Below are 26,894 nucleotides of genomic sequence, written 5' to 3' on the forward strand. Positions count from 1 at the left end.
TCTAGGCCTAGAGAGGTGACTGAAAGGTTAAGAGTTCAGGCTGCTCTTCTAGAGGTCCTGAGTTAAATTCCCAGCTATCATAAGGTGGCTCACAATCATCTGTAAAGACTCACAACCATCTGTAAAGAGACCTGGTGCCCTCTTCTGGCCTGCAGGCGTACATGCAGAGAGAACAAGGTATACATAAAAAAATAAATAAATCTTTAAAAAAAAAACAAAAAAACACTGACTCTTGATGTGGGAGGTCCTTCTGTATATGTGTTGCTTTTATTGGTTAATGAATAAAGTTGCTTTCGCCTATGGCAGGACAGAATAAAGCTAGGTGGGAAATCCAAATAGAGATATACAGAGAAAATAGGAGATATCATATAGCTGCCCAAGAAGCAAGAGGTTACAAACCACGAGCCTCATGGTAAAATAGAATGTAAATGGGTTAGTTTAAGATTTAAGAGCCAGGGGCTGGAGAGATGGCTCAGAGGTTAAGAGCATTGCCTGCACTTCCAAAGGTCCTGAGTTCAATTCCCAGCAACCACATGGTGGCTCACAACCATCTGTAATGAGGTCTGGTGCCCTCTTCTGGCATGCAGGCATACACACAAATAGAATATTGTATACATAATAAATAAATACTAAAAAAAAAAAAAAAAGATTTAAGAGCCAGCTAGAAATACATCTGAGATATCGGCCAAATGGTGTTGTAATTAATATAGTTTCTGTGTGATTATTTGTGTCCAGGTGGCCGGGAAATGAATAAGCAGCCTCCATTTACAGACTCTAATATATATATACATAAATATTTTATTTTATTTTATTTTATTGGTTTTTCGAGACAGGGTTTCTCTGTAGCTTTGGAGCCTGTCCTGGAACTAGCTCTTGTAGACCAGGCTGGTCTCGAACTCTGCCTCCCAAGTGCTGGGATTAAAGGCGTGCGCCACCATCGCCCGGCTACATACATATTTTAGCTGCTGTTATTGAAAATTCAATTAACTTTTTGTGGATGTAGTACTGAGGATTAAACGCAGGACTTCACTATGCCACTGAGCTATATCCCCAGCATAATAAATGGGTGTCACATGACTTGAGTCATCATTTCTATTTTACTGACCTTATAATGGATGTGAACTTTTACTACTTTGTTTTTTGAGATCTCGCATTGCCCATGCTAGCCTAAAATCTATATAGCTGTGGCTGGGTATTACAGGCTGCAACACCAGGCTGTTTTTAATGAATGCTCTGTGTGTGACCAGCACTATGTTTTTTGCTTTACAGGGAGAGTAACCTTTCCTGTCTTTTAAAAATCCTTTTCTTTCTTTTATTTATTATATATACAGTGTTCTACCTGCATGTATGTCCATATACCACAAAGGGCACCAGATCTCATTATAGGTGGTTGTGAGGGGGGCTAGAGAGACAGTTCAGAGGTTAGGAGCACTGGCTGCTCTTTTAGGGGTCCTGAGTTCAATTCCTAGCAACCACATGGTAGCTCAGAACCATCTGTAACGAGATTTGGTGACCTCTGTGGCATATGAGCATACATGAAGGAAGAATACTGTATACATAATAAATAAATATATCTTTAACAAAAAGATGGCTGTGAGCCAACATGTGGTTCCTAGGAATTGAACCTAGGACCTCTAGAAGAGCAGCAGCCAGTGCTCTTAACCTCTGAGCCATCTCTCCAGCCTGAGATGCTACTGCATAGACTCTTGTGGTGGAATGATGAGACACGGCAGGCATGACAACTCATGCCTTTAATCCCATAAACTCAGGAGGCAGAGATGTGGGATCCCGAATCCAAGGATAGGCTGGTCTGTTAATAAGATCCTGTCTCAAAACTGGGGAGGGGGTCTAGAGACATGCCTCGGTGGTTAAGAGTACTAGCTGCTCTTTCAAAAGACTCAGGTTTGGTTCCCAGCACCCACCTCATCTGTAACTCCAGTTCCAGTGGAACCAACACCATCTTTTAGTTTCTGAGGGCATGCATGTGGTGCACAGGTATGCACGCAGACAAAACACCCATACACATTAAAATAAAAGTTTAATTTTAATTTTAAAAGATATTTCATGTAAACTGGATATTGTTGTGTATAATGCAAACACTTGAAAGGCTCAAAAGTTCAATGGCTAGACTACATATGGATAGATGATCTCAAAAAAAAAGAAAAAGAAAGAAATAATGCATACAAATCACCTCACAGTGCCTAACACAGAGCAAGTGCTTAATAGGTGTTAATGGCATCATGATGAATATTTACAATAATTATAAATTTACTCTATTCCATACAAAATAATTATATCATTTAAATACAATATAAAATTAAGCCGGGCGGTGGTGGTGCACGCCTTTAATCCCAGCACTTGGGAGGCAGAGGCAGGCAGATCTCTGTGAGTTCGAGACCAGCCTGGTCTACAAGAGCTAGTTCCAGGACAGGCTCCAAAGCTACAGAGAAACTCTGTCTCGAAAAACAAACAAACAAATATGTGTGTGTGTGTGTGTGTAATTATATGTAATTAAATATTGCTCTTTATGAGATTAAGGTAAACATTTATCTTCCTTCTGAAACATAAATAAAAAGGGATTCTAAGCTGGGTGCATAGAATTCTAAGCTGCTACGAACCTTTGGTCCCACATTCAGGAGGCAAAGGTAGGCAGATGTCCATGAATTCAAGGTCAGCATGAACTACACACACATCAAGTTCCCCCCAGCCAAGGCTACATGCTAAGATTTCAACTCAAACAAATAGATGGTCCTGATCTTATCCCTCAGTCTCGGTCTTGTTTAACTGGCTGTGAGCATGGCAAAGGAAGCACACTGCACATATGTGTACAAGGTTTGCTTCAGATACTGATACCAAGTCACGCCTACAACTCAAAACCGAGTGGAAATCCCGAATCCAGACACAGAATCCCCAGTCCCTTGATAAATTCATCGTAGAAATGTGCGCTGTACTTAGATACCCGGCGTGGGTTATGGGATGACTCCACAGGCAAGAAGAGGCTCTACTGCAAAGAGGCAGGATTCGGGATGCTGAACGTGGAAGGGCCGACTTAGCTCAGATAGAATCTGAGGGCTCTGAGGGTCTCGAGGACCCACAGCTCCGTACTCACCTCTCTGTAGCACTCGCTCACCAGGCAATGGATGACCTGCTCCAGCTTCAGCTGGGTGGTGAGCTGGATAAGAACTGAAGAGACACAACCGCATTACAAACCAGAAGACCAACCGCACGCCTATGATCCCGCTATCACCGCCCGTCTACTCAAACTAAGGGCACGGCAGTAACTAGCTTGCTGCTAATGGTGTCGGTTTCGCTACCTCCCTCGTTAAAGCGCGTGTGCCAACCTTCATTGTTCTGTATGAGCCGTTCCCAACTCAGGCTGCACAGCAGGATCACCTAGGCTTTTAAAACATGGCAATATGGAACAGAGGCCATGACAATGGTGGGGTGCCTGCTTACCGTGTGTGGTGTCCTGGGTTCAACCTTCAACAACACCAAAACAAGAATAAGAAAACACTAGTACCCAAGTCCCATTCCAGACCAATCAGAGTTTCTACAAAAACCCAAGTACCTTTATTATTTATTTATTATTTGCTTTGAAACAAGGTCTGATGTAGTCCAGAATAGCCTTGAACTCATGATATAACCAAGTTTGATCTTGAACCCTTGATCTTCCTGCCTCTACCTCCCCAAACTCTGGGATTATGGATATGCACCACCACAATTAGAATTAACAATTAAGAATTAACAGTTCTTAAATATGAACAAATACAAGCATATATATATAATTTATTTAAATTTCCTGGTATATTTACATATAGTTACCTATTAATATGTTTTGGGTTTTTTTAAACATTTTATTACATTTGTGGTGTGTGTGTGTGTGTGTGTGTAGGTCAACCACCTTTGGAAGTCAGTTCTCTTCCTCCATTATGTGAGTCCTAGGAACTGAACCCCGGGCATCAGGCTTTGACAGTACCTGTCCTTACGCTCTGGGCTATCTCACTGGCCTCTCCCCAAACATCATTTTTCTTAATATAAAATGTGAGTACATTGCTGAAGTCTCTTAGTAAATCTATTGTGAAGCCAGGGCTGGAAATTACTTTGTTTTAACTGCTTTTCTCCTTCCTCAGAGTTTGCTCCTTTATATCTAAGAAAAGATAATTATAAGCTGAGTTCCTGGGACAATTATTAACATATCTCTCAGCCCCAAATCTACTTTGCTATACAATTATTGAGATGTTTCTGCTAGCACTTTTAAGAAGCATGAAATGGTTAGAAAAACTGCTATGTGGATTTATAGCCATTGCTGGAATGTTCTACCATTGTTGGAACAAAGAAGCAGTCTAACAGGGTTGGAGAGATGGCTCAGTAGTTAAGAGCTTTGGCTGCTCTTCCAGAGGTCTTGAGTTCAATTCCCAGCTATCATATGGTGGCTCACAACCATCTGTAAAGAGATCTGGTGCCCTCTTCTGGCCTGCAGGCAAACATGAAGGCAGAACACTATAAAATTCTTTAAAAAAGTAAGTCTGGCCAGGTGATGGTGGCGCACGCCTTTAATCCCAGCACTTGGGAGGCAGAGGCAGGCAGATCTCTGTGAGTTCGAGGCCAGCCTGGTCTACAGAGCTAGTTCCAGGACAGGCTCCAAAGCCACAGAGAAACCCTGTCTCGAAAAACTAAAAAAAAAAAAAAAAACTAAAAAAAAAGTAGAAGTCTAAGACACCACCCCTAAAGCCAAGATGCAGCAGGAAGCAAACAAGGACCAGGAAAAAGAATCAGGTCCTCCTAGCACTTTCCAGTTTCCCCCTAGGGCCTCAAGAGACGTTCATAGGGGTCTGGTAACGGTTCTGTACGATACATCGGCACCAGCTAAAAGTGGATCACTGCAGTGGTGCTCACGAACAAAAATCCCACCCAGGAAGGCTCGGTTGGTAAAATACTTGCCTATCATGCATGAAACCCTAAGTTCAGTTTTCAGGACCACACAAAACTGAGTGTGGTGACACACCCTATAATCCCAGCACTAGGTGGGATCCCAAGTTCAAAGTTATCCTCAGCTACAGGAGTTTAAAGCCAGTTTGGGCTACACAAGTAGCCCAAACACATCCAGCCAGACGATGGTGGTGCACGCCTTTAATCCCATCACTCAAGAGACAGAGGCAGGCGGATCTCTGTGAGTTTGAGGCCAGCCTGGTCTACAAGAGCTAGTTCCAGGATAGGCTCCAAAGCTACAGAGAAACCCTGTCCCCAAAAACCAAAAATAAACAAACAATAAATGTCTGTCCACATATTTGTCTGGACAGATGTGGTCAGAAAAAAGACACAGATCACATTGACTTGTGGAATGTTCACAAACATGGGAAAGACAAAATAAATAGATCTGCTGACAAGATCTGTCTCCTATGTGAGCATTTTCTAGGGAGTATCTGTTCTGAACACTCGAGGTCACAGAACGGCACATACGGGTGTCCATCCTCTCCTCTCTGAACCCCCAACGTTTGTTTAATAGACACATTTATAACGTGGCTGTGCTGGCAGACTTGGAGGCTGTGCACGGATGGGCTCAACGTGGACTCCGCCTGAAGGCTAGACTAATTACTGTTTTTTTTAAAGACTTATTTATTATGTATACAACATTCTGCCTCCATATATGCCGAAATGCCAGAAGAGGACGCCAGACCTCATTATAGATGGTTTTGAGTCACCATGTGACTGCTGGGAATTGAACTCAAGACCTCTGGAAGAGCAGTCAATGCTCTTAACCACTGAGCCACCTCTCCAGCCCTGTTACAACTGAATGTTTAATCCACAGATAGCAGAGACCAACTCTGAGTTTACAGAGTGGCACTATGGGGACCATTCACATGGCAATGGGTGGATAACATACTGTGCCCTTGCATGGCGGAAAGGCACAAATTTGTCCCCACTGGAATACACACATACTCTGGCCATGGGTTTACCTTCCTAACCCATGCTCGTTCTGCCAGCAGCTCATCTATAAGTTCACAGAATCCTTGTTCACTGCTGTTGTATTCCACACAGCATCTCTTTGGTCAAAGAACTCATCTCACCGCAGCAGAAGGACACAAAGGGGCTTCAGCTCATGAAACCCACCGATCTTGTCCTATATTTCACCACCTGGAACCAATGTGGGCCTGGAACTAACAACATGGAACAGCCTATAAAAACTCAGTTATGGCACCGGGTGGTGGCGCACACCTTTGATCCCAGCACTCGGGAGGCAGAGGCAGCTGGATCTCTGTGAGTTCGAGGCCAGCCTGGTCTACAGAGAGAGTCCCAGAACAGGTCCCAAGGCTACACAGAGAAACCCTGTCCCAAAAAGGAAATCAGACAAAAAGACTCAGTTATGACACCGTTGAGAGGTCACCACTCTGAAAGGGTGGGCACCTTCCTTGCGTAGGACCTAAAGCGTCCTCTGCACCACGGAATACATGGGTCAGGAACCAGTGACTAAGTGGGAAACACTCCTCTTACTGTTGGAGAATTTTTATATCCTGTATTAGCTCTTTGGGAATTCCATAATAAAAATACCCACAGATGAAATACGTCAAACAATCAAAATTCATTTTCTTACGGTTTTTGGAGGCTGGAAACACACTATGTGGCCTTTTCCCAGGCTTGCAGATGCCTGCCTGCCTTCTGTGTCCTCCCAAGGCCTCTTCTTTATACAAGTACATACTAAGTGTCTCTTTGTGTGTTTAACGTCCGCCACACACTCGCTGGCCTCATTCTAACTTGTCTCTTTGAAGGCTCTGTCTCCAAAAGACATGAGGTCCTGGAAATTAGGGTTTCAACATATGAATTTGGGGGTTGGAGGAGTGACATAATGGTCTTTTAGCTCCAAACCCACCCTTTGGATGTTATTTGGGGAGGGTGAAGCTGAATTAATGTCTGCCAATAACGGGCAGTGGAAAGAGTGAGCTGTTCCCTTTGCTTCTTTTATTTATTTGTTTTGTTCACTGTCTGCTTCCTATACTGAGGAGTATTTCCCTAAGACTTCCTTATCTTAACTGGAACAATGCCTTTCCACCACAGGAGCTGAATTAAGCCTGCAGTTTTTCCACAATCAGCTTCTTTGCACCCCTCTTCCCTAGAAGACACTCACTGACAGACACTTCCGGTTGACACCCTGCCTCAGACCTGGGTACCAGGCGAACTCCATGGCTCAGCAGTATGTAAGTAGGATACTGTTTCATTCACAGGACTCACTCTCCAAACTCCTTTTTCTAATTGTTTGTTTTTTCAAGACAGGGTTTCTCTGTACAGCTCTGACTTCCTGGAACTCATACTCTATACTTGGCTGGTCTTGAACTCATAGAGATCCACCTGCCTCTGCCCCCAGAGTGCTGGGATTAAAGGGCTGCACCACAACCACCTGGCTCGCCCTCCAAACTTCTAAGTTTTAACAACTCTAACCTCTCCTTCAGAGATGCAGCCCCAGCAGTGGAAGCTGCTTTCTACAGTAACTGCCTCTAAGAAAACTTTTTGTGTCTTCAGTTACCTACTTAAAAATTCTTTCTGGGCCGGGCAGTGGTGGTGCACGCCTTTAAGCCCAGCACTCGGGAGGCAGAGGCAGGCGGATCTCTGTGAGTTCGAGGCCAGCCTGGTCTGCAGGAGCTAGTTCCAGGACAGGAACCAAAAGCTACAGAGAAACCCTGTCTCGAAAAATCAAAAAAAAAAAAATTTTTTCTGGGTGGTGGTGGCATGCCTTTGATCTCACCACTCAGGAGGCAGAAGCAGGCGGATCACTATGAGTTCAAGATCAGCCTGGTCTACCGAACTAGTTATAAGACAGCTATGGCTGTTACACAGAGAAACCCTGTCTCAAAAAAAATTCTTTAAAATGTTCTTGTTGGTTTTGTTTTTCTGTTCAGACAACTGGAATGGTTTCTGACCTAACTAGCACACTTCTCACTCTCGGCGAGAATCGTTCCACCCCAGCACCTTTGCCATCTGCAGAGACTATTCTTGGTTGTCAACTTGACTATATCTGGAATTAACTAAAACCCAAGCGGCTGGGCACACCTGCGAGGGATTTTTTTCTTAGTTAAATCATTTGAAGTGGGAAGACCCACTTGTAATCTGGAATTCAGATCTTTTGAGGGGAGAGATAAACCTTAAATCTGGGCCACGTCTTCTTCTGGCAGCCTATATTAAAGGCCATGGAAGGAGGAAGTTCTTTCTTTGCCTGCTTGCTCTCACTGACAAGTCCATTCCTTTACTGCCATTAGAAGCTCACCTCTTTAGGGTTCTGGATCCCCAATGAGACATCCAGCCTCACGGACTGAACACTATTAGGATTCTTGGACCATCTGTTGGTAGGCAGCCATTGTTGGACTGGTTGGACCACAGCCTGTAAGCAACTTTAATAAATCCTTTCTCTATAGATAAGATGGATAGATGGATGGATGGACAGACAGACAGACAGACAGATAGATAGATATAGACAGACAGACAAATTTATTCAGTAAATTCTATTCCTTTAAAGAATGCTAACAGATTTTCGTGGATCTGGAGAAGTAAAGGGATGAATTTTTGTTGTTGTTTTTTGAGACATGGTTTCTCTGTGTATCTCTGGCTGTCCTGGAACTCACTAAGTAAACAAGGCAGGCCTTAAACTCACAGAGATCCACCTGTCTCTGCTGAGTGCTGGATTAAAGGCTCGTACCACTACTACCACCCAGCAAGGATGAACTTTTTTAAGCATCTGGAATAGGCTTTCCAATCTGTCAACACCTACAGTTACTGAAACCTCTCCAGTTACTGAAAAACTCTTTTTTGTTTGCTGGTTTGTTTTTTTTTAAATAGAATTTCTCTGTGTAGCCCTGGATGTCCTGGAACTCACCCTGTAGACCAGGCTGACCTGGAACTCAGAGATCCACCTGACTCTGCCTACCCAGTGCTAGAGCTTGTTATGAAAAACTGGTGCCCTCTTTATAAGGTTGGCTGAATTATAGTCAAAATTCAAGCTACAGGGAGGCAGAGGCAGGTGGATCTCTGTGAGTTTGAGGCCAGTCTAGTCTACAAGAGCTAGTTCCAGGACAGGCTCCAAAGCCACAAAGAAACCCTGTCTCGAAAAACCAAAATAAATAAATAAATAAATAAAATAAAATAAAGAAAAGCATGTTGAGACGGTTGCTAATGTCTGTGTGGGTTATATAGATGGAAACCTCATGGGAGGGGGAACAGCAGCAAGCACAGCGAGAACAACAGAAACAGCAAAGAGCAAGGAACAGCATGGGCACTGGAGAGGTCATAAAAAGATGGGACATGATAAAGAGTGATGTGAGTTAATTTATTTCGTTTACCCTCAGACCCAACTAGCCAGTTTTTGCCCGCTATGGCAAATCTTTCTGAACCCTGAGAGTTTAGTGGGCTTAACCCCAAAATAAACTTCAATATGAACTGTGAGTCACCCCAATTAAATGTTTTCCTTCATAGGAGTTTCTGGGGTCATGGTGTCTCTTCACAGCAATAGAAACCCAAACTAAGGCACATGCCTAGTGCCTAGGGAGGTTAGAAGAGGGCACTGATTCCCTGGAAATGGAACTGTAGATAGTTGTAAGCTACCATGTGGGTGCTAGGAATTCAACTCAGGCCCTCTGCAAGGACAACATGTGCTCTAAACCACTGAGCCATCTCTTCAGCCCTATTGTTTGTTTGAAACAGGTCCTTAGGTAGCTCAGGATGGTAGGGAGCCAAAGATGTCCTTGAATTACTGATACCTCTGCCTCTACCTACCAAGAGCTGGGATTACAGGCACAAACCACCACACCGAGCTCAAAAAAAATGTGTTGGCCATGTCTTCCTTCCTTTCTTTTCTTTTTTTGTTTGGTTGGGGGGCGGTCTCCCTGGGTAGTCCTGGCTGCCCTGGAACTCAATATACAAACCAGGCCAGCCTCAAGCCCACAGAAATCCTCCTGTCTCTGCCACCAGAATGCTGGTTTTAAAGGCACGCGCCACTATGCCCAGCACACAGCCATCATGCGTGCCTTTGTAACAGCACCCATCAACCCCACTTACTTACCAGTCAATCTCTTTTCCGTGTAACGGTCTGTCCTGCCCCTTTAAGAGACAGGCCCCACTGACTCCTTCCCCTGTCCACCTCAGAGGCAGGCAGATCTTCCTGCCTGCCTGCAGCCCTTTCTGTCTCTCTCCCAAAGAGGCAGCGGCTGTTCGCTCCCTTCCCCCCACTTCTCTCTCTGCCTCTCTCTGCTCTTCTCCCTTCTCCCTCTCTCCCCATTTTTCCCTTCCCTTCCATAACCCACTAAATAAATACCCATTTTCTCTGCATGGCATGCCAATCTGTCTTGGTCTCTCAGCCACCATGCGGCTCCCTGGTCTCAGGACCTGCTGCCCGCTGCCTGCAGCCACTAGGGGACCTGCAGCATTTCTGCCGCTGCGCCCCTCAGGGAACAGCAGCGTTTTTATTTTCACCATTACACTCTGGACTGTAGACTCTTAGAAGGCAGGGGCCACATCTTACCCCTAATGTCCCTAATACCTAATGCAGGACTTCGCAAAGAGCTGATGCTCAGAAGAAACCTGGAGCTCCTTATGAACTGACTGGGTTCCCTCCTGTGTTCCGAAGTGGGCAGTTTCACTACAGCCTCGGCCACCAGGGCTGCCGTTCAGTGTGAATAGCAGGCACCACAGTTTCGGTAGGCGCGCCTTACCTTCAGTACAGAGGTCTGCTACACTCCCATCTTCCACGCTGTTCAACAGTCCTTGGAGCAGGGTGAGACAAGAAACGCCTGGTTAACAGAGACGTCTGAAGATACAGTTCCTCAAAGGCAGGCATCATGCCCTTGCTAAATTCTACCCTCAGCAACACCGAGACTTCTCAATGACCAGTCTAAGATAGCCCATGTGCACAGCAAACAGACGGTATGCTCTGGAGTCTGACACATCTAAGGGTTAAAAGATGAATTTTGGCTGTTACTTTCTTCAAAGATCGTCCTATCCCCCACAAAGGTCTAAGCGGGCAGTCGAAAACCCAGAAAGCCTCAACACACAGCACGAATGCGTGTTAACATCCTCCCCACAAGGACTCATTCCACCGGACACTGGACTCCTATAAAAGAAGGACTCACCTCACTTTACAGGGAAAGAAACCAAGGCACATGAAAAGGCAACTTGATGAGTATCATAACCAAGGTCAGCAGACTCCATTCCAGGCCTCCGACCCTGAGCGGAACCTCAACTGTACAGGAGGACTCGCCCACTTCCCGTAACTCACTAGCCTCTTAGATCTAATAAGGACAGTTACCTTATTAGAATGACTCGTGTAGCTTAGGAAGGGAGCCATCTTGCTATGAGTATAACAAAACTTGCTAGTTAACTGCCATATGATACAAAACATCGAAGTCGTCTTTCCAAATCCTCCGAGGGAAAACCACGCTTCACACGCCAAGTTCATGACAGTTTTCCCGTTGATGCTCACCAAAAAGCACGCGTACCAAACGGATGCAGACTCTTACGTCCTGAGCTACCAGCTGCGTGACCAAGCAGGTGTGTCTCACGAGAGCATCTTGGAAGCAGAACACTACGTGCTTCTTGCGCACCAACTTTGAGCGGATGAAGAAAAGTATTCATTGGCAACCAAATATAATCAGATAGCCCGAAATACTAAAGCAGCCATTTACACTGTGGGGAGAGTCATACTCCCCAGAGAGAGTATGGATAAATGCACCATTATTTCACACATATATAAAGAATTCATATTTGTATAGAAGTATATAGAAACTAATGTTCCTACCTTATATTTACATAACACGTATTCCCAGTCACTCTTCTCCACCAATACATTTGGAGAGAGACATTCTTTTTTTGTCTCATGTAGCCCAGGTTGGCCTCAAACTCACTGTGTAGCTGAAGCTAGCTTTGAATTGATCCTCCTGCCTCTATCTCCCAAGTGCTGTAATTACAAGTGTGTGCCACCAACACATCTCAGCCTAACAATTTGGCGAAGCGAGCAAAAAACGATATTGGCCCTATTTTGTGGATGAGGAAGACAGGCTCGGAGACTTTCCCAGGGACTTAAATCCAAGTCTCTAAGTAGGCATTGCTAAGGCCCATGCTCATTCCTCTTCAACAGTCCCAGGGAAGGATTCGGGGAACCCTTCATGAGCCTCAGCAGTAGACAGAGAAAACACATAAATCCTCACACGGGCCAGTCCCCTATACAGTTCCTGCGAAATGCCCAAGACAAAAGTCAGGCCAAGAGAAGGGGGAAACACTAGGCATGGCAATGTGAGCCTTTAATCCAGGCCTCTGGGAGTCACAGAGGCAGGCAGATCTCTGTGAGGTCAAGGCCATCCTGGAATATCTATAAGATCCTGTCTCCAAACTAGCAGCATTACTAAGGTGAGTGTAGGACTTCTGCCTATCAAAACTGACTTCCCAAGCCAGGTGGTGGTGATGCAATCCTTTTTAATCCCAGCACTCAGGAGGCAGAAGCAGGAGGATCTCTGTGAGTTCAAGGCCAGCCTGGTCTGCAGAGCAAGTTCCAGGACTGGCTCCATAGCTACTGAGAAACCCTGTCTCAAAAAAGAATAAACAAACAAACAAACAAACTTCCCGTACACCCCACTTCTGCCTGTCAGGAACCTGGGCCTGTCGCCATTCCTGTTATCGCAAAGCTCAAAACAGCCTCTCGCGCATTTTTCTAGGGCTAAAAGGAAGTGGGGTGGAAGAGCCGAGTCGGAACTATTTCTTAAAGATGGAGAAGGGCAGCAAACATGGGAGCAGGTGGTGTGGGGAGGGGAGGGAATGGTGTTGGGCGCTGAGCTCTAGAGGTGTACGTGGCTCCAGGGCTCATCTAGACTCAGACAGGATAAGCCACAGGCAGCACCCGCTGAGGAAAGGTCGACCTGGACCGAGGGGGTGAGGAAGCGGGCTGCAGGGGAGACGCAATGGCCGCTGCAGCCGAGAGAGGGGCGAGCCTAAGGGAAGCGTATGGGGTTTGGGTTTCCTTTCAGGAAAGCCTAGTTCAGAGAAACCGGCTTGCTGAGGGGGGCGAGGGAAATGGCCGCGCCAGATCCACGGGGGAGGATTTAGGTCGCACCGACACGCCGGGCTCCGGCAGCAGCTCCAGTGCGCAGGCCAGGCAGACATGAGGGGACACGGGCAGCAGCCACCGCGGATCGTGCCGGTGATGGGTCCTCTCGAGCAGCAGCACCGCTTCTTCATCTCTCCCAAACGCTGGATGGTCAGTAGCCGTCATCTGCACCACAGCCACCTCCAGGCTCCGGCTCTGCAGCAAGTTTTCCCGCGCAGCTTTTGCGCAAGCGCACTTGGAAGCCTGAACGGGACACGTGTACGTGCTCGTGTCTCCTGTGCGCCGAGGCTGCAGTCAGCGCCAGCGAGCAGCCGATGCAAGGGCGGGTTATGTAGGCAAGGACTGGATTGTGTGCAACGAAACCCAAAAGGACTACCTAGACCTTGGCAGGAAGTGGTTGCTCAGTACATCGAAAGTTGAAAAGTATAAAGTAGCTGTCAGACTTTAAAGAAAGGAAAGAAAATTGATTTCTGCTATTATTTACTTGGGTTTGTTTGTTTTTAGATTTAATTTTACTTATGAGTGTTTGCCTATGTATGTGCACTACGTGAGTGCCTGGAGGTCAGAAAGATCCGCTGGAGCTGGAGTTAAGGAGGCTTGAGAGCCACCATTTGAGCGTCGGCACCAAACCAGGTCCTCTGCAAGAACAAGTACTCTTAACCCCTGAGCCATCTCTCCAGCCTGCTTTTTGTTTGGTTGGTTTTGCTTTGAGTTAGGCCCTCATGTAGTTCAGGCTGGTCTCAAACATGAAATGCAGTCGAGGATGACTTTAAATTCCCGATTCTCCTGAGACTGAGACAGGAGGACTGCTCCATCATTTCCGCTGTACCTCGCTGCTGGAAGTCAGTAGTGCCAAATCACACTCAGGAAGAGTGGCTTTCAGCATGGTGGTGGTGGCGAACGCCTTTAATCCCAGCACTCGGGAGGCAGAGGCAGGTGGATCTCTGTGAGTTCAAGGCCAGACTGGTCTACAAGAGCTAGTTCCAGGACAGGAACCAAAAAGCTACAGAGAAACCCTGTCTCAAAAAACCAAAAAAAAAAAAAAAAAAAAAAAGTTAAGAGGGGTTTTCACAAGGCATGGGCAACAGGACTCCAGGTTTCAGTCCTCCTGCCTCCCTCCTCTACTTTTTAAAGACAGGGTCAACTTGTCAAACACTAATCCACAAGTTCTGTCTTAGTTTGGGTTTGTTGTTGTTGTTGTTTGGTTTTTGGTTTTTTTTTACAGGGTTTTTCTGTAGCTTTGGAGACTGTCCTGTCTTGTAGACCAGGTTGGCAGACCTGCATCTGCCTCCCAATTGCTAGGATTAAAGGCATGCTCCACCACCACCTGGCATTTTTTCCCCACTTTTTTTTTTTCGAGACAAGGTTTCTCTGTAGCTTGGAGCCTGTCCTGGAACTAGCTCTCGTAGACTAGGCTGGCCTCAAACTCAGAGAGATCTGCCTTGCCTGCCTCTGCCTCCCAAGTGCTAGAATTAAAGGCATGCGCCACCACCGCCCACCTTTAAGTTGGAGGCATGTCCAGCTTTTAAAAGCTGCCTAGCACATGGGCACAGGGGGTTAGTGTGGCTATGGCATATGCAGGTGACAGGGCTCACGCATGCCCGCAAGGGCTTAGCTGAGTCATACATGGGTCACGCGGGGCCCTTTAACATACCTGGAGGCCATTAGGCACTTCTCTCTGAGGGCTTGTCTGCATATGCATGGCCCTAGAACCCTGAAGTATCAGTCTTATTGTGGCTGAAATCATAACACATATACTCCTGAGTATGGGGTCATCCATTAGAGTATGGTTGACCTACCAAGAACTACACCTTAAAGAAAACTGACTCTCCCCTTCCACAGAGACCATCAAGTCTGCAGGGCTCCCCAGGAGTGGAGGCTTCTTCACCCCTTCCCGCTCCATGCTAGGATGCTGACTGGCTTGATCTTGCACAGGTCTTGTGCAGGCCATCACAGGTGCTGTGAGTTTATGGGTGGAGCAGTTCTGCCAGGTCCAGAAGACAGGGTTTCTCTCTGGTCCTCTTTTGCTGCCTCTTGCTGTCTGTCTGTCCCCTCATTCTCAATGGTTTCTCAGCCTTGACAGGACCTCAAAGGGGTCTGGATAGTAGCGTCTCATGCAGAGGATGACTCTACCCTCCAAACAACTGGAGCTGAGTACCAGGATTAGTTGGGAATGGGGCAAGACAAAGCCATGACACAGCCGCAATGCACTCTTCCTTGAGGAGCTAGGAATGTGGGGGAGGGGCTAAGAAGGTTAGGATGGTGGAGGAGGTCCTTCTGTATTTGTGTTGCTTTCATTGGTTAATAAAGAAACTGCTTTGGGCCTGGTGATAGGGCAGAACTTAGGCAGGCAGGGAGACAGAACTGAATTCTGGGAGGAAGAAAGAGAGAGCGAGAGCGAGAGCGAGAGCGAGAGCGAGAGCGAGAGAGCAGTCATGGAGCTGCCAGGTCAGACATGCTAAATCTTTCCTGGTAAGCAACAACCTCATGCTGAACACAGATTTAAAAGAAATGGGTTAAATCAAGATGTAAGAGTTAGGCTGGGCGGTGGTGGTGCACGCCTTTAATCCCAGCACTCGGGAGGCAGAGGCAGGCGGATTTCTGTGAGTTCGAGGCCAGCCTGGTCTACAAGAGCTAGTTCCAGGACAGGAACCAAAAGCTACAGAGAAACCTTGTCTCGAAAATTTAAAAAAAAAAAAAAGATGTGAGAGTTAGCCAATAGAGCTAATGACCAAGCCGTAATTTAATTAATACAGTTTCTGTGTGATTATTTCTGGTGTAAGCTAGTGGGCGGGACGGAACAAGGGGCCCGCTCCCTTCAACATTAGGACTGGTAGTAGATGATACCGCATTGTCCTACACTCTGCTAGCCCTCAAAACTAGAGGACAGAAGTAGAATCCTGTCCCCAAAGAATCCCAAATCCCAAAAGAGAACAGTTGAACAACACACCAAAGCTTCTGTAGCCCTACAGAATCCAAATAACCAATTTATTAGAGGCCCTGGGACAAAGCAGATCACTCTCGTGACTTTTCTGGCACGCCCAAAGGACTTCAGCCCGTGGCCTGCTTTTTAAGACCACGCTGTCTGAGAAAATATCTCAAGTACCTCACAAAACCAAACTTTTGTGAAACTGCTGGATTTGGGGGTGCCCCAGTTGGGTTCCCAGGTGCCTCATGCTCCTCGTAGCTCTCCGTCTGGGGAGCAGTTACTCCTGCACAGCACTGTTCTGCTGACTCACGGCCCCTCTTCAAAGCAGTGGGGGCACTGGTGCCGTCTGCCCTTGTGTATGGGTCACTCACTTTGGAAAGCGGGGTAGGATTCCTCAGCGTAAGAAGGGAGGCTGAGCGCTGGGGCTTAGCCGGCTGTGGCGACCGTGGCATCTTGCTCAAGATTGTCATGCTCAGCCTGGCTGCGGCAGAGTGGACATTGTTCTTGAAGCTGGAGACACGTGCAGAAGAGGGGAAAGGCAGCTGCCAGGCTCCTCTGCCCTCTGCAGGTCCCATGCTTCTACTTCTCCAGCGTGGGGGCTGCGGGCATTTGAGTCTGGGGTGCTCAGAGGCTTCCCTTGGTATGCATTCCTTCTTCCAGTGGTTGTGGCCCTCTGTACAGGATAAGGCCCTCACCCTGCTGGAAGCCCTCTCTTCCACGTGGGAGACTCGAGGCCTGGCCATTTTTCTGCCCCTGCTGCTCTCAGTAGAAAGCTCTTGGACCTGCCCTGGGCCACACCAGCTCTTAGACTCTGCTGCTGGCCTGGGATTCCTCGAAGCAGGGATATTGGTCTTCAGGACCTCCTCTTGGATCTGTGGTTCTCTTGCGCCCCCTGGTGGTCTGGTTCTCTTGGGTTTCTTAGGTGGCATGGAGCTGCCCCTTGGCTCTGACTTGGGTGGCCTACACTTCTCCAGAGCCTGGACTTGGGTAGAAAGTTTTGAGCTTTTTCTTTCAAGAACTGGACAGCTTTGAGAGCTGCCTCGAGACTCAGGGCCTAACGGGGATCCTTGGGGCTCACAATGCCGTTCCTGCTGCCTTTGGCGATCTTGGTTGGTGCGTACTCCAGGCAGCCTCACGCCAGCCCGAGGTAAAGAGCAAGATTCTAAGAAATGAAAAAGCAAGTAAGACTCTAGGATTCGTCGAGGGAGGCCCCACCTCAGGTGTGCAATCCTCCTCTTCATAAGGGATTCCAGGAGCAGATGCTTGCTCTTCTTGAGGGCTGGCCCTTTGGGCAGAGCGGTGAGAACAACGGGTGCACTTGCCAGAGCTGGGGCAGCTTGGGAGACTTGGGGACACAGGAGGGAGGGAAAGACAGAGGATGCCTGAGGCTGTGGGTGAGGGTGCTGGCATGTCATGGATGCCTTTGCTGCATCCACCCGCTTGTCCCTCTCTTGTCTTTGAGATTCAGGTTGGGCCCCCTGGGAGCTTTCAGTGACCCAACCTCTGTGCTTCCAGGCAGGGGCTGTGCCCTGGCTACTTAGATGTTCTTCAGGACAGGGGACAGAGTCTACACCATTTCCACCTAATGGCTGCTTGTGCCTAAAAATGAGAGAAGCTGGCTGAACCAAGCTGTACTTCCTGCCTGTGGGTCCCACTGTCACAGAAGAGTCACCCTGGAGACTGGGCCTGACCGCATCCTTTCTTCTGACATGGCCCTTGCCTCCTCTCCTCCTCACTTGAGACTGTTGTTCAAAATCATCAGCGCTGCATTTTCTCTGGGCCCCCACATCCTGGGTTTCTGCAGCAGCATCCGGACCCTTGCTCTGGATTCTTTGCCCCCATGTATGAATGTTTCCATCAGTTTCATTACCTGACTGTCTCTGGTCCTGTTCCACCGAGGCGTGGGTCTCTGGGTCACCATCACCCGTGAAATTTTTCAAGTTTCTCTTCCCTTGATTTTGAATTTCTGCATCATCCCCGTCTCTGAGATTTTGCTGGGTCTTCCACTCAAACAAGTAGGTCTGTCCATTAGCTTCATTTAATACTCTCTGATTCTTTCCTCTGGCTCTCTGGATCTTTTTGCCATCCTCGCCTCCAGCCTCTCTCCAGTTCTTCTTCTCCAGCGCCCCATTTTCTGAAGCGTTCTCTCCTCTAGCCTGCTCCCAGCTCCTCCACCTGGTAGAACAGCTCCCTCCATTTTCAGTCAACTGTCCCTGGTTCTCGCTTTCGGGTCTCTGGGTCTTTACATAATCATCTCCAGGTTCTCTCTGGTTTACATGATCATCTCCAGGTTCTCTCTGGTTTCTCTTCTCTGGAGCCTGCACTTCCGTTCCATCCTCACGTCCCACCTGCGTCTGGATATTTGACTCTGACGAATGGGTGTTTGTACCCATGTTACTTCCTAACCCGGTCTGGCTCTCTTTTGTGACTGCCTTGGTCTCTGTACCTTCCTCTCCTCCAGCTCCTCGCAGGAGTCTCATTCCTTGTGTTAGAATGTCTGCAGCATCCTCATGCCCAGCCTTCTCTGCCTCCTTGTTCCCTGCTGTGTGGGTTGTATCATCAACATGATGACTTGATTTTTCTTCCCAGTTCTCTGCCTCTGGTATCTGCTTATTTACACTCTTGTTGTCTCGTGTCTGCTCCTGATTCTTCTGTTTTAGTATGTGAATCTTTTTATGAACTCCATTTCCTAACTGATCCCGATTTTCTTCCCCAAGTGTCTGGGGCCATGCTTCATCCTCGCCTTTAGCCCCTCTCGGGTCTCTCTCCCCTGGTGCCAGCTCATCCGTCCCATTTTCCTTTCCAGTCTTTTCCTCGTTCTTGCTCTCTACTGGACAAGGCTCAGTTTTACCTCCGCATTGACCCTGATTCTCAGCCTCAGGTGTCAGGCTCCCTGCCATGTATTCCCCTCCAACCTGATCCTGATTCCCCCAACACGATATCTTGAGTCCTCTGTCCATTGCAATCAGCACCAGGCTCTGGTTTCCCCAGCACGAGGCCTGGAGCACCATCCAGTCCTCTTCTTTTATCTCCTTGAGCTTCCTCAGCCCCACCCGAACTTCTTGTCTTGACAGATTCTGGTCCTCTTTTTTAGATACTTGGATCTGCCTGGCGTTTCCTCTCCATCCTTGCTTCTTCCCCGCTGGAGTCTGGACCTCATCCTGAGTTCTAATACATCCCTGTTTCTCCCACCGCAGGGCCTGTGTCTCTCCATTGTCCTGTTGTTTGACCTCTCTCAGGTTCTCCCTCCCAGATGTCTGGATTTTCACACCAACCTCACCTCCAGTCTCCTTGCTTCTTCCTTCCCCTGCCTCAGTTTCTGTCCCAGTATTCCCTCCAGTCTGGTCTTGTGTCCCCTGAGTTAGCATTTGGGAATTCTCCCTCTTCCTACTTCCAGTCCAGCTCTGTGTTTCTGATCCTTGGTCCTGGGCCTCTGCCTCGTCCTCCTTACTAGCTTCTTTCTCATTCTTCTTTCCCCTTGCCAGAGTTTCCATAGCATCCTCCTTGTTCTCCCACTCTGGTGTCTGAGTTGCTATGGCAGTTTTACCTTGGAACTGTTCTTGATCCTCTCCCATAAGAGCCTGTGTAGAAGGATTCTTATCCCCAGGCTCCTTGGTTTTCTTCCATACTTCCTCAGTTTGTTCTCTATCTTTGGTTCCCATTTGGTCTTGCTTCTCCCGCCCTGGCATTGAGATCTCTCCATCAGTTTCCATGACTAGTCTCTGGTTTCCACACGCCAGGACCTTGGCCTTCTCCACTCCAAAGTCTACTGGAAGGAAATCTCCAGATGCTTGTATTTCTGAAGCAACCTCCCATCTGCTCTCTCTCTTTTTTGTGTATTGTGGAGTAGCTTCACTATAGTCTCTGTCTGCTGTCTGGGTTTTACCCTGTGGTTCTGGGGGATCTTGTGGGCTATCCAGAGACTTCTTGGTGGGCAGTTCCAATTGTTGGTTAAGAGGACCAGGCAGAAGTCCTCTGAGGCAGAACTTTGACCTCTGAACTAAAGGGAAGTTTAGAGGGGAGATGGCTAAAGTTGTGGAGGTGAGGTGGTACTTCAGGTTAACAGGCTCTCCTGGCACCACCTTCTCCTGGGAGGGAGCCAGCAGCTGCTCCATTCTTTGGCACATGTCCAGGGAAGGGTGGGCCTGGCTATTGCTAGAAGACCAGGGGACCTGCCACACGTCCCAAGAATTGTCCCTAGGAAGAAGACGAGTGCTGCTTGAAAAGGAAGAGGTGCAAAGCATGGACTCAGAAGAGGTGTGGACAAACCAAGGCAGGTCTTGGCATGAGTTCTGTGGTGACAGTAGATACTGGGTGCCCCTCTGTTGTCTGACATTCTTCCTGTATCCCCATCTCTGCTTCGGTGTCCATTGTCGGACAGGAACATCCAGGTCCCTGATTCTTCCAAGAGGAAAGAATTGGGGAACCATCCCAGAGAAAGCTTCGTGTCTGGCAGATGACACTGCCCATTTCTGCGGTGGCACCTGTAAAAGTGAGGACCGAGATCCTTACAGATCTGACTAAGTGTCCCACTACCCAGATGTAGGTGCTGGTGCTAAGTGGGAGGCACTTCCCATAAGCAAACAGCATGTATTCACCCCAAAATACTGTGGGCTTGCTCTGAGCCAGGCACCGTTCTGTGCGGTGGGTACTAATGTGACTAAGATAAAGTCCATGCTGGGAAACATAATCTAGACATGGAGAAGACAATAAACAAATACATAACTATCAGGCAAGGGGTGTGGCTCAATTCACAGAGTCTGTGCCGAGCATGGGAAGAATCCACTCCAATTATCTCTGCACTCACAAAGTAGACAAAGGAGGATCAGAAGTTCGGGGTCATCCTTGGCTACATAGCAAGTTAGAAGCCAGCCTGGGCCATATGAAACCCTTTCTTAAACAAAACAAAAATCAATGTTAGCACCCAGAAAAAGCATTTGAATGGAAATAAATGCATAGGAGGGGCTGCAGTTAACTCCGCTAGACAGAAGAGTCAAGGAAGGCCTCTCAGAGGAGGTGATATCTGTCTGGAAAACAGAATGAGGTTAGGGGCAAGCCAAGTGACACCAGAGTACGATAGGCAGAAAAGACATTAAGTGTAAAGACCCCGGGAAGAGAACAAGAAAGATTATGTTCGTAGGACAGCAAAGATGCTCAGTGAGGGCTTCCTGTTGTTCAGTGGCACAGCACAATGCCTAGTATGTGAGACCCTGAGTTCTGCCCCAGCGTTAAAAAACAAGGAAAAAGGGAAGGAGCAGCCATGTGGTCAGAATGGAGCCAGCAACAAGGAGAACCCTGGAAGATGAGGCCAGAGATGGGTGCAGGCTAGACCCTATCAGGCCTTGGAATTGAGGCCAGGGTTTTGGTTTTGTTAGAAGGGAGTGGACTCACAGAAACCACTCTAGCGTTTTATGTAGCACAGAGTTTTGATCTGTTTTGAAGTCTGTCTGGCACACAAGCACGGTGTTGGACAGAAGGTCAGTGTAGAATGCATGTCCTGTGATTTCATATAGGTCTGCACTAGTAGCAGCTACAAGTCACATTGTGGGGTTCAGGGCGTCTTTTCAGCGCTGGAATTCGAACCCAGGATCTTCTAGTCCGGTCAGGGTTTTTTGTTTGTTTGTATTTTAGATTTTTGTGATAAGGTTTCTCTGTAGCTTTGGGGCCTGTCCTGGAATTCACTCTGTAAACCAGACTGGCCTCAAACACACAGAGATCCGCCTGCCTCTGCCTCCCGAGTGCTGGGATTAAAGGCATACGTCACCACCACTCAATTTAGTCTGGATTTTTGAAGAGTAGTTTTTTGTTTGTTTGCTTGCTTGCTTGCTTGGTGTGGAGTAAGAGGAGGCAAGGCTTGAAACAGAGTCTATTACTCCTCCTGATCTGCATCCTGGGTCCTGAGTGCTGGGATCACAGGTATAAACCACCATACCCAGTTTGCTTTTTTCTTTTTCTTTCGAGACAGGGTCTCTCTCTATAGCCCTGGCTGTCCTGGAACTTACTGTATGGACCAGGCTTTCCTTGAACTCACAGAGATGCCTGCCTCTGCCTCCTGAGTGCTGGGATTAAAGGTGTGGGCACCATGCCCAGTCTCATGCCTGGTTTTCATTGCTAGTGTTTGAAGCCAAATGCTGACGGCCTTGTCAGAAGAGTAGCAGGTGATGATTGAAGCTCCAGGTGTCAGCCTCCCAGGAGGAAACTCTCTGGTGGGCCCATTTAGGCAAGGCCCCGGGACTGCAGACCCTGGAATATCTTCTGCTTCTGTTGTACCTTTACATGTTTGCTGTGGCTCTCTTTCTCTGGTGTCTAGCATGGTGTGTGTGGATGTGGGGAGATCGCCACTGCCTGTAATATAGTGTGTTCATCTCTTGGAAACATCCCGTTCTACCGGGCATTTTTATCTGGAGTTTGTCAAGAAGATGACCCCTATCTAAACTGTACTGTCTAAATTGATAATAATAATGATAGCCTATACAGAGTTTTGATGAATAAAAATAAATACAAGAATATGTTTCACAGCTAAGGCCTATAAGTTCCACCTCAGGAGCTACTCAGGAGCCAGGCTGACTCTTAATGCTGAAAAGAGGCAGTCATATGGCCAGGCAGTGGTGGCACACACCTTCAATCCCAGCACTCAGGAGGCAAAAACAGGCAAATCTCTGTGAGTTCACAGCCAGCCTGGTCTACAGAGCGAGTTCCAGGACAGGCTCCAAAGCTACAGAGAAACCCTATCTGAAAAAAAAAAAAAAGAGTCTGTCATGTACCATTAGCCAAAATAAAGCTTCAAAATAACTTCAGTTTAGAGCAGATGCCTTGATAATGGTTTTAAGATAAATATCCTCAAGTCAGGCGGTGAGAGGCGGGCCAGCCTGGTCTACAAGAGCTAGTTCCAGGACAGGCTCCAAGGCTACAGAGAATCCTTTTCTCAAAAAACCAAAATAAATAAATAAAAATCCTCAGAAAACAAGCTAAAGTTCACAAGAACACATAGCTGAGCTGTCTGATTCATTAGGCTAGGGTAGGATCCAAAATACAACATACACCCTGATTGTGCTGGCTTTCCTTGCTAGGATTGGTTGATGACCAAAGGTGATGATTAATTCCTTATACCCATTTCTGCCCTCAATCTCCTGATATTAAAAAAAAACTATTAAGAATGGATATGTACCCTAAAATTTTAAAGTAGAGCTGACTGATTCTTTTTCATATACAAAAGCTTAGGTTTGCCTGGCGGTAGTGGCGCACACCTTTAATCCAATACTCGGGAGGCAGAGGCAGGCGGATCTCTGTGAGTTTGAGGCCAGCCTGGTCTACAAGAGCTAGTTCCAGGACAGGCTCCAAAGCTACAGAGAAACCCTGCCTCGAAAAACCAAAAAAAAAAAAAAAAGCTTAGGTTGGTGATTCCCTTAAGACTCCTTTAAATCTTTAAGACTTAATTCCTTTAAGACTCCTTTCAAGATGAGTAATCGAGCAATTGGCCCTTTCTTTGTAGCTTCAAAATGCAGCCTACCAGTAAAAAAAAAACCGACAAGAACACCTTGCTTGCCCGTACAATTAATCTATAACAAGTTGCTTGGGCATGAATGGATGTGGGTTCTTGTGGCAATTTGTTTTTCACCTGTAGTACATAAAATGTTTCATCACATAAGGGAGATGAAAAACATGGTTTTGCCTGTATTCGTTATAACCGTTCACTTAAAAAACAGAATGTAACCACCTTGTTAAGTCCTATATTGCCTGAAAAACTCTGTTGGGTTATAGAAGCTGTAAAAAAAAAAAAAGCATACAGTAGAAAGAGCAGAGGAAGAACAAGAGAGAACAGAGAATAAAGAAGGAAGCCATCAAGAGAGCGTGTGAATGTTTCTGTTCCTAAACCCCCTCAGATAGAAAAGTCTAGTTTACACCTACTCTGTGGATTCCTCTCAAGGCCCTGTGCTGCTGGATGCTGGCCCCCCAGATAGCAGTAGCCAAGGCTTTATAACAGGCTAAATGTTCTCTCTCTCACTAAGCAACACTTCTTACTTGATGGCCTGTTTCTTTTCTTTCCTTTTATATCTTGCAAAACAGAGTTCCGTGACTCTGGCTGGCTGGGAACTAGATATGTAGACCAGGATGGCTTCAAACTTGGGGCAGTGCCCGCCTCTGCCTCCTGAATGTTGGGATTACAGGCTTGTACCAACCACCACACACACTAGCCCATGTGTATATGCCATAGCATAGGTGTGGAGAGGACAGTTTGTGGGACTTCTTTTTCTACTTTCACCATGTGGGGGTTCTGGGGATCAAAGTCAGTCATCAGGTTCTGGGGATCAAAGTCAGGTCATCAGGCTTGGCAGCAATCACCCTTACCCACTGAGCCATAATTACATGTACATAACTTTTTTAAAAGGAGAAAGGAAGGTACTCCAGACAGACGCAGACAGCCATGGTTCAGAATTACATGCTGGCGGCTCTGCCCGGGTGGTGTAGTGAGGTCTCCAGAGTCATAGCTATGAGTGATGGATTCATGGAGGGTCCCTAAAACTTGCAAATGGATTGAGTGTATGGCGTGAGGAACAGAAGCGAATTTGGGGTGTCTCCTGGGTTGAAGGCTTAGATGTTGATTACACAGACCAGCCTAAGCTCTTTAGTTCATCTCTGATACACAAGACACAGAACGGGGTCCATGTAGCAAGTGACTAACAATTGTGATGCTAAGGAAGTGGCCCCTTTACCTTGATGGCATTCTTCTTGCTGGTCCTGGAAACCCGGTACCAATACTGTCGGATCTGCCAGATCAGAAAGAGGCAGAAGACAATCAGATTACCACAACACCGGGGGTCCCTGCAGCTTTGATCCTGGGGTAGTAGGCCCCTTACTGGATCCCACTCAGGGCCATGGAATGGACCCACCACGGCACAGGCTCCCAGAAGTGGTAGCAACATGGCAAAGATTAGGTCAGGTAGATGGTGTTTTAGGGGAGTGGGAAGGAAATACTGGTGTGGCTGGCTCAGCCAGTTTGGGATGATGTACCCCTTACTTCATAGTACCTCTGTCACTGAGGCCACCTCACAAAGGAGCCTGTCTGCCGCTGCACTTTCAGCTCTAGCTAGTTCTGGCTAGCAGGCCCTTGGGAGAGGAAACCTCTCCTGGCCAGACCAGACTAGGCTCAGACAGGAGCTCCAAGATGGAGTGTTATGCCTCCATGTGGCCAAATGGCTAAACAGCGGGTTGGGTTCAAGTGAGACCTGCTCAGCTTTCCCTGACATTGGTACCAGAGCCTTCACCAAGGACAGTGAGGGAAATAGCATCCATAATCAGGGCCATAAACTGTGCCCAGGGAGGGACTGATAAATAGCTTAAGATGATCCCTTGGTAACAAAGACTAGACAGAGGACTTTAATTAACTCTTGGTCCCTCATGGAAGCAAAGACTAGACAGAAGACTTTGAACCTAAAGGAGCTAGTGGCATAATAAAAGCTTACCTCGTTGATGGGTAGTCGGGTGCATTTGGACAGAAGGAATAGCTTCTAATGTTCTACAGCATGGTGGGATAACTATGTTTGACAACACTTCACTGAATTTGTTTGTTTGTTTCTTGGTTTTGAGACAAGACCTTTCTATATACTCAGGCTATCCTCAAATTCACATTGATCCTCCTGCCTCAGACTGAGTACTGGGAATGTAGGCATTTATTACCAGGTTCCATCATATCACACAAGGTGCTGAAGAACTTATCTCCAAATCACTCACTGTCGTCCTCCCCCCTCTCCTCCTCTCCCCTCCCCTACTTTTGCTTTTCTGAGATTTCTGGCTTAGAAATCATTGTACAACCCAGGCTGACCTCAAACTCACAACAATCCTCCTGTCTCAGCTTCCTAAGTGGTGGCAATACAGGCACAAGCCACAAGGCCTTTATTTTATTAAATAAAACAAATTCCATTTCTAGAGTTAAAGGATACAAGAAGTGCTGGTTGGTGGTGGTGCATGCCTTTAATCCCAGCACTCAGTAGGCAGAGGCAAGTGGATCTCTGTGAGTTTGAGGCCAGTCTGGTCTACAAGAGCTAGCTCCAGGACTGACTCCAAAGCAACACATAGAAACCCTGTCTCGAAAGAAAAAAAAAAAGAATACAAGAAGCCTTTCTGCTCTGCTTTGTGGGTTTCTTCTGGAACAGAGGCAGCCTTGAAGGGGTAGGGTCTAGGCAACAGTAAAGATGATGAAGTCATAACAAAACTGTCTAGAGAAAACTTGTTTGACCTTGAGAAAAGAGAACTCAGGAGAGAAGAGGAGGAAGGCTGAAATAGAACATGCTGGGCATCTCCATGTTGCTCTGGCTTAAACCTTTCTGTACTCTGGAGTGAAGAGAATAAGTGTCATGTCAAGAGGCTGCCTGACATGAACGATCAAACGATGTAACCTGCCCAATCATGGAAAAATCTAGGTTCCTGGTAGCAAATAATCCATAGCAAACTAATTTCTTTGAACCCTCTCCAAAAGTTTAAAAAATAAACCTAAATCTTCTATCAAGACTTTTCTCAACAAGACAAAACGGCAGCCTACAGAATGGGAAAAGATCTACTAACCCCACATCAGACAGAGGTCTGATCTTCAAAATATACAAAGAACTCAAGAAATTGGACACCAAACGATCACATAATCCAATTTTAAAAATGGAGTACAGACCTAAACAGAGACCTCTCAACAGAGGAATCTAAAATGGCTGAAAGACACTTAAGGAAATGTTCAACATCCTTAGTCATCAGAGAAATGCAAATCAAAACAACTCTGAGATTCCATCTTACACCTGAAAGAATGGCCAAGATCAAAAACACTTATGCTATTGTGGGGAAAAGGGAACACTTCTGCATTGCTGGTGGGAATGCAAGCTGGTACAACCCCTTTGGATG

The 26,894-nt window shown here is 47.0% G+C and overlaps 2 protein-coding genes across 2 annotated transcripts in view; both read right to left on the reverse strand.

Moving 5' to 3' along the window:
• Mei1 (meiotic double-stranded break formation protein 1) overlaps nucleotides 1–13,269 on the reverse strand; it is a 61,394-nt gene extending 48,125 nt beyond the window's left edge. The window contains exons 1-4 of the mRNA XM_041672379.1: nucleotides 13,085–13,269; nucleotides 11,462–11,585; nucleotides 10,695–10,745; nucleotides 3,110–3,183 (exon numbers count right to left, since the gene is read on the reverse strand). Of these exons, the coding sequence (XP_041528313.1) occupies nucleotides 3,110–3,183; nucleotides 10,695–10,745; nucleotides 11,462–11,585; nucleotides 13,085–13,243 (408 nt within the window). The 5' untranslated portion in view covers nucleotides 13,244–13,269. The remainder of the gene's footprint in view (nucleotides 1–3,109; nucleotides 3,184–10,694; nucleotides 10,746–11,461; nucleotides 11,586–13,084) is intronic.
• A 2,860-nt stretch (nucleotides 13,270–16,129) lies between these two features.
• Nucleotides 16,130–24,931, reverse strand: LOC121461451. The gene is made up of 2 exons (XM_041672537.1): nucleotides 24,722–24,931; nucleotides 16,130–20,491 (listed from the first exon to the last, which is right to left on the reverse strand). The coding sequence occupies exons 1-2, from the start codon at nucleotides 24,929–24,931 to the stop codon at nucleotides 16,130–16,132; spliced, it is 4,572 nt and encodes a 1,523-aa protein (XP_041528471.1).
• Nucleotides 24,932–26,894: the final 1,963 nt, after the last annotated feature.

The sequence above is a fragment of the Microtus oregoni genome, unplaced genomic scaffold (assembly GCF_018167655.1).
Source record: "Microtus oregoni isolate MIOR12 unplaced genomic scaffold, Mior012 000022F_ref0000154, whole genome shotgun sequence".
NCBI classification, from domain to species: Eukaryota; Metazoa; Chordata; class Mammalia; order Rodentia; family Cricetidae; genus Microtus; species Microtus oregoni.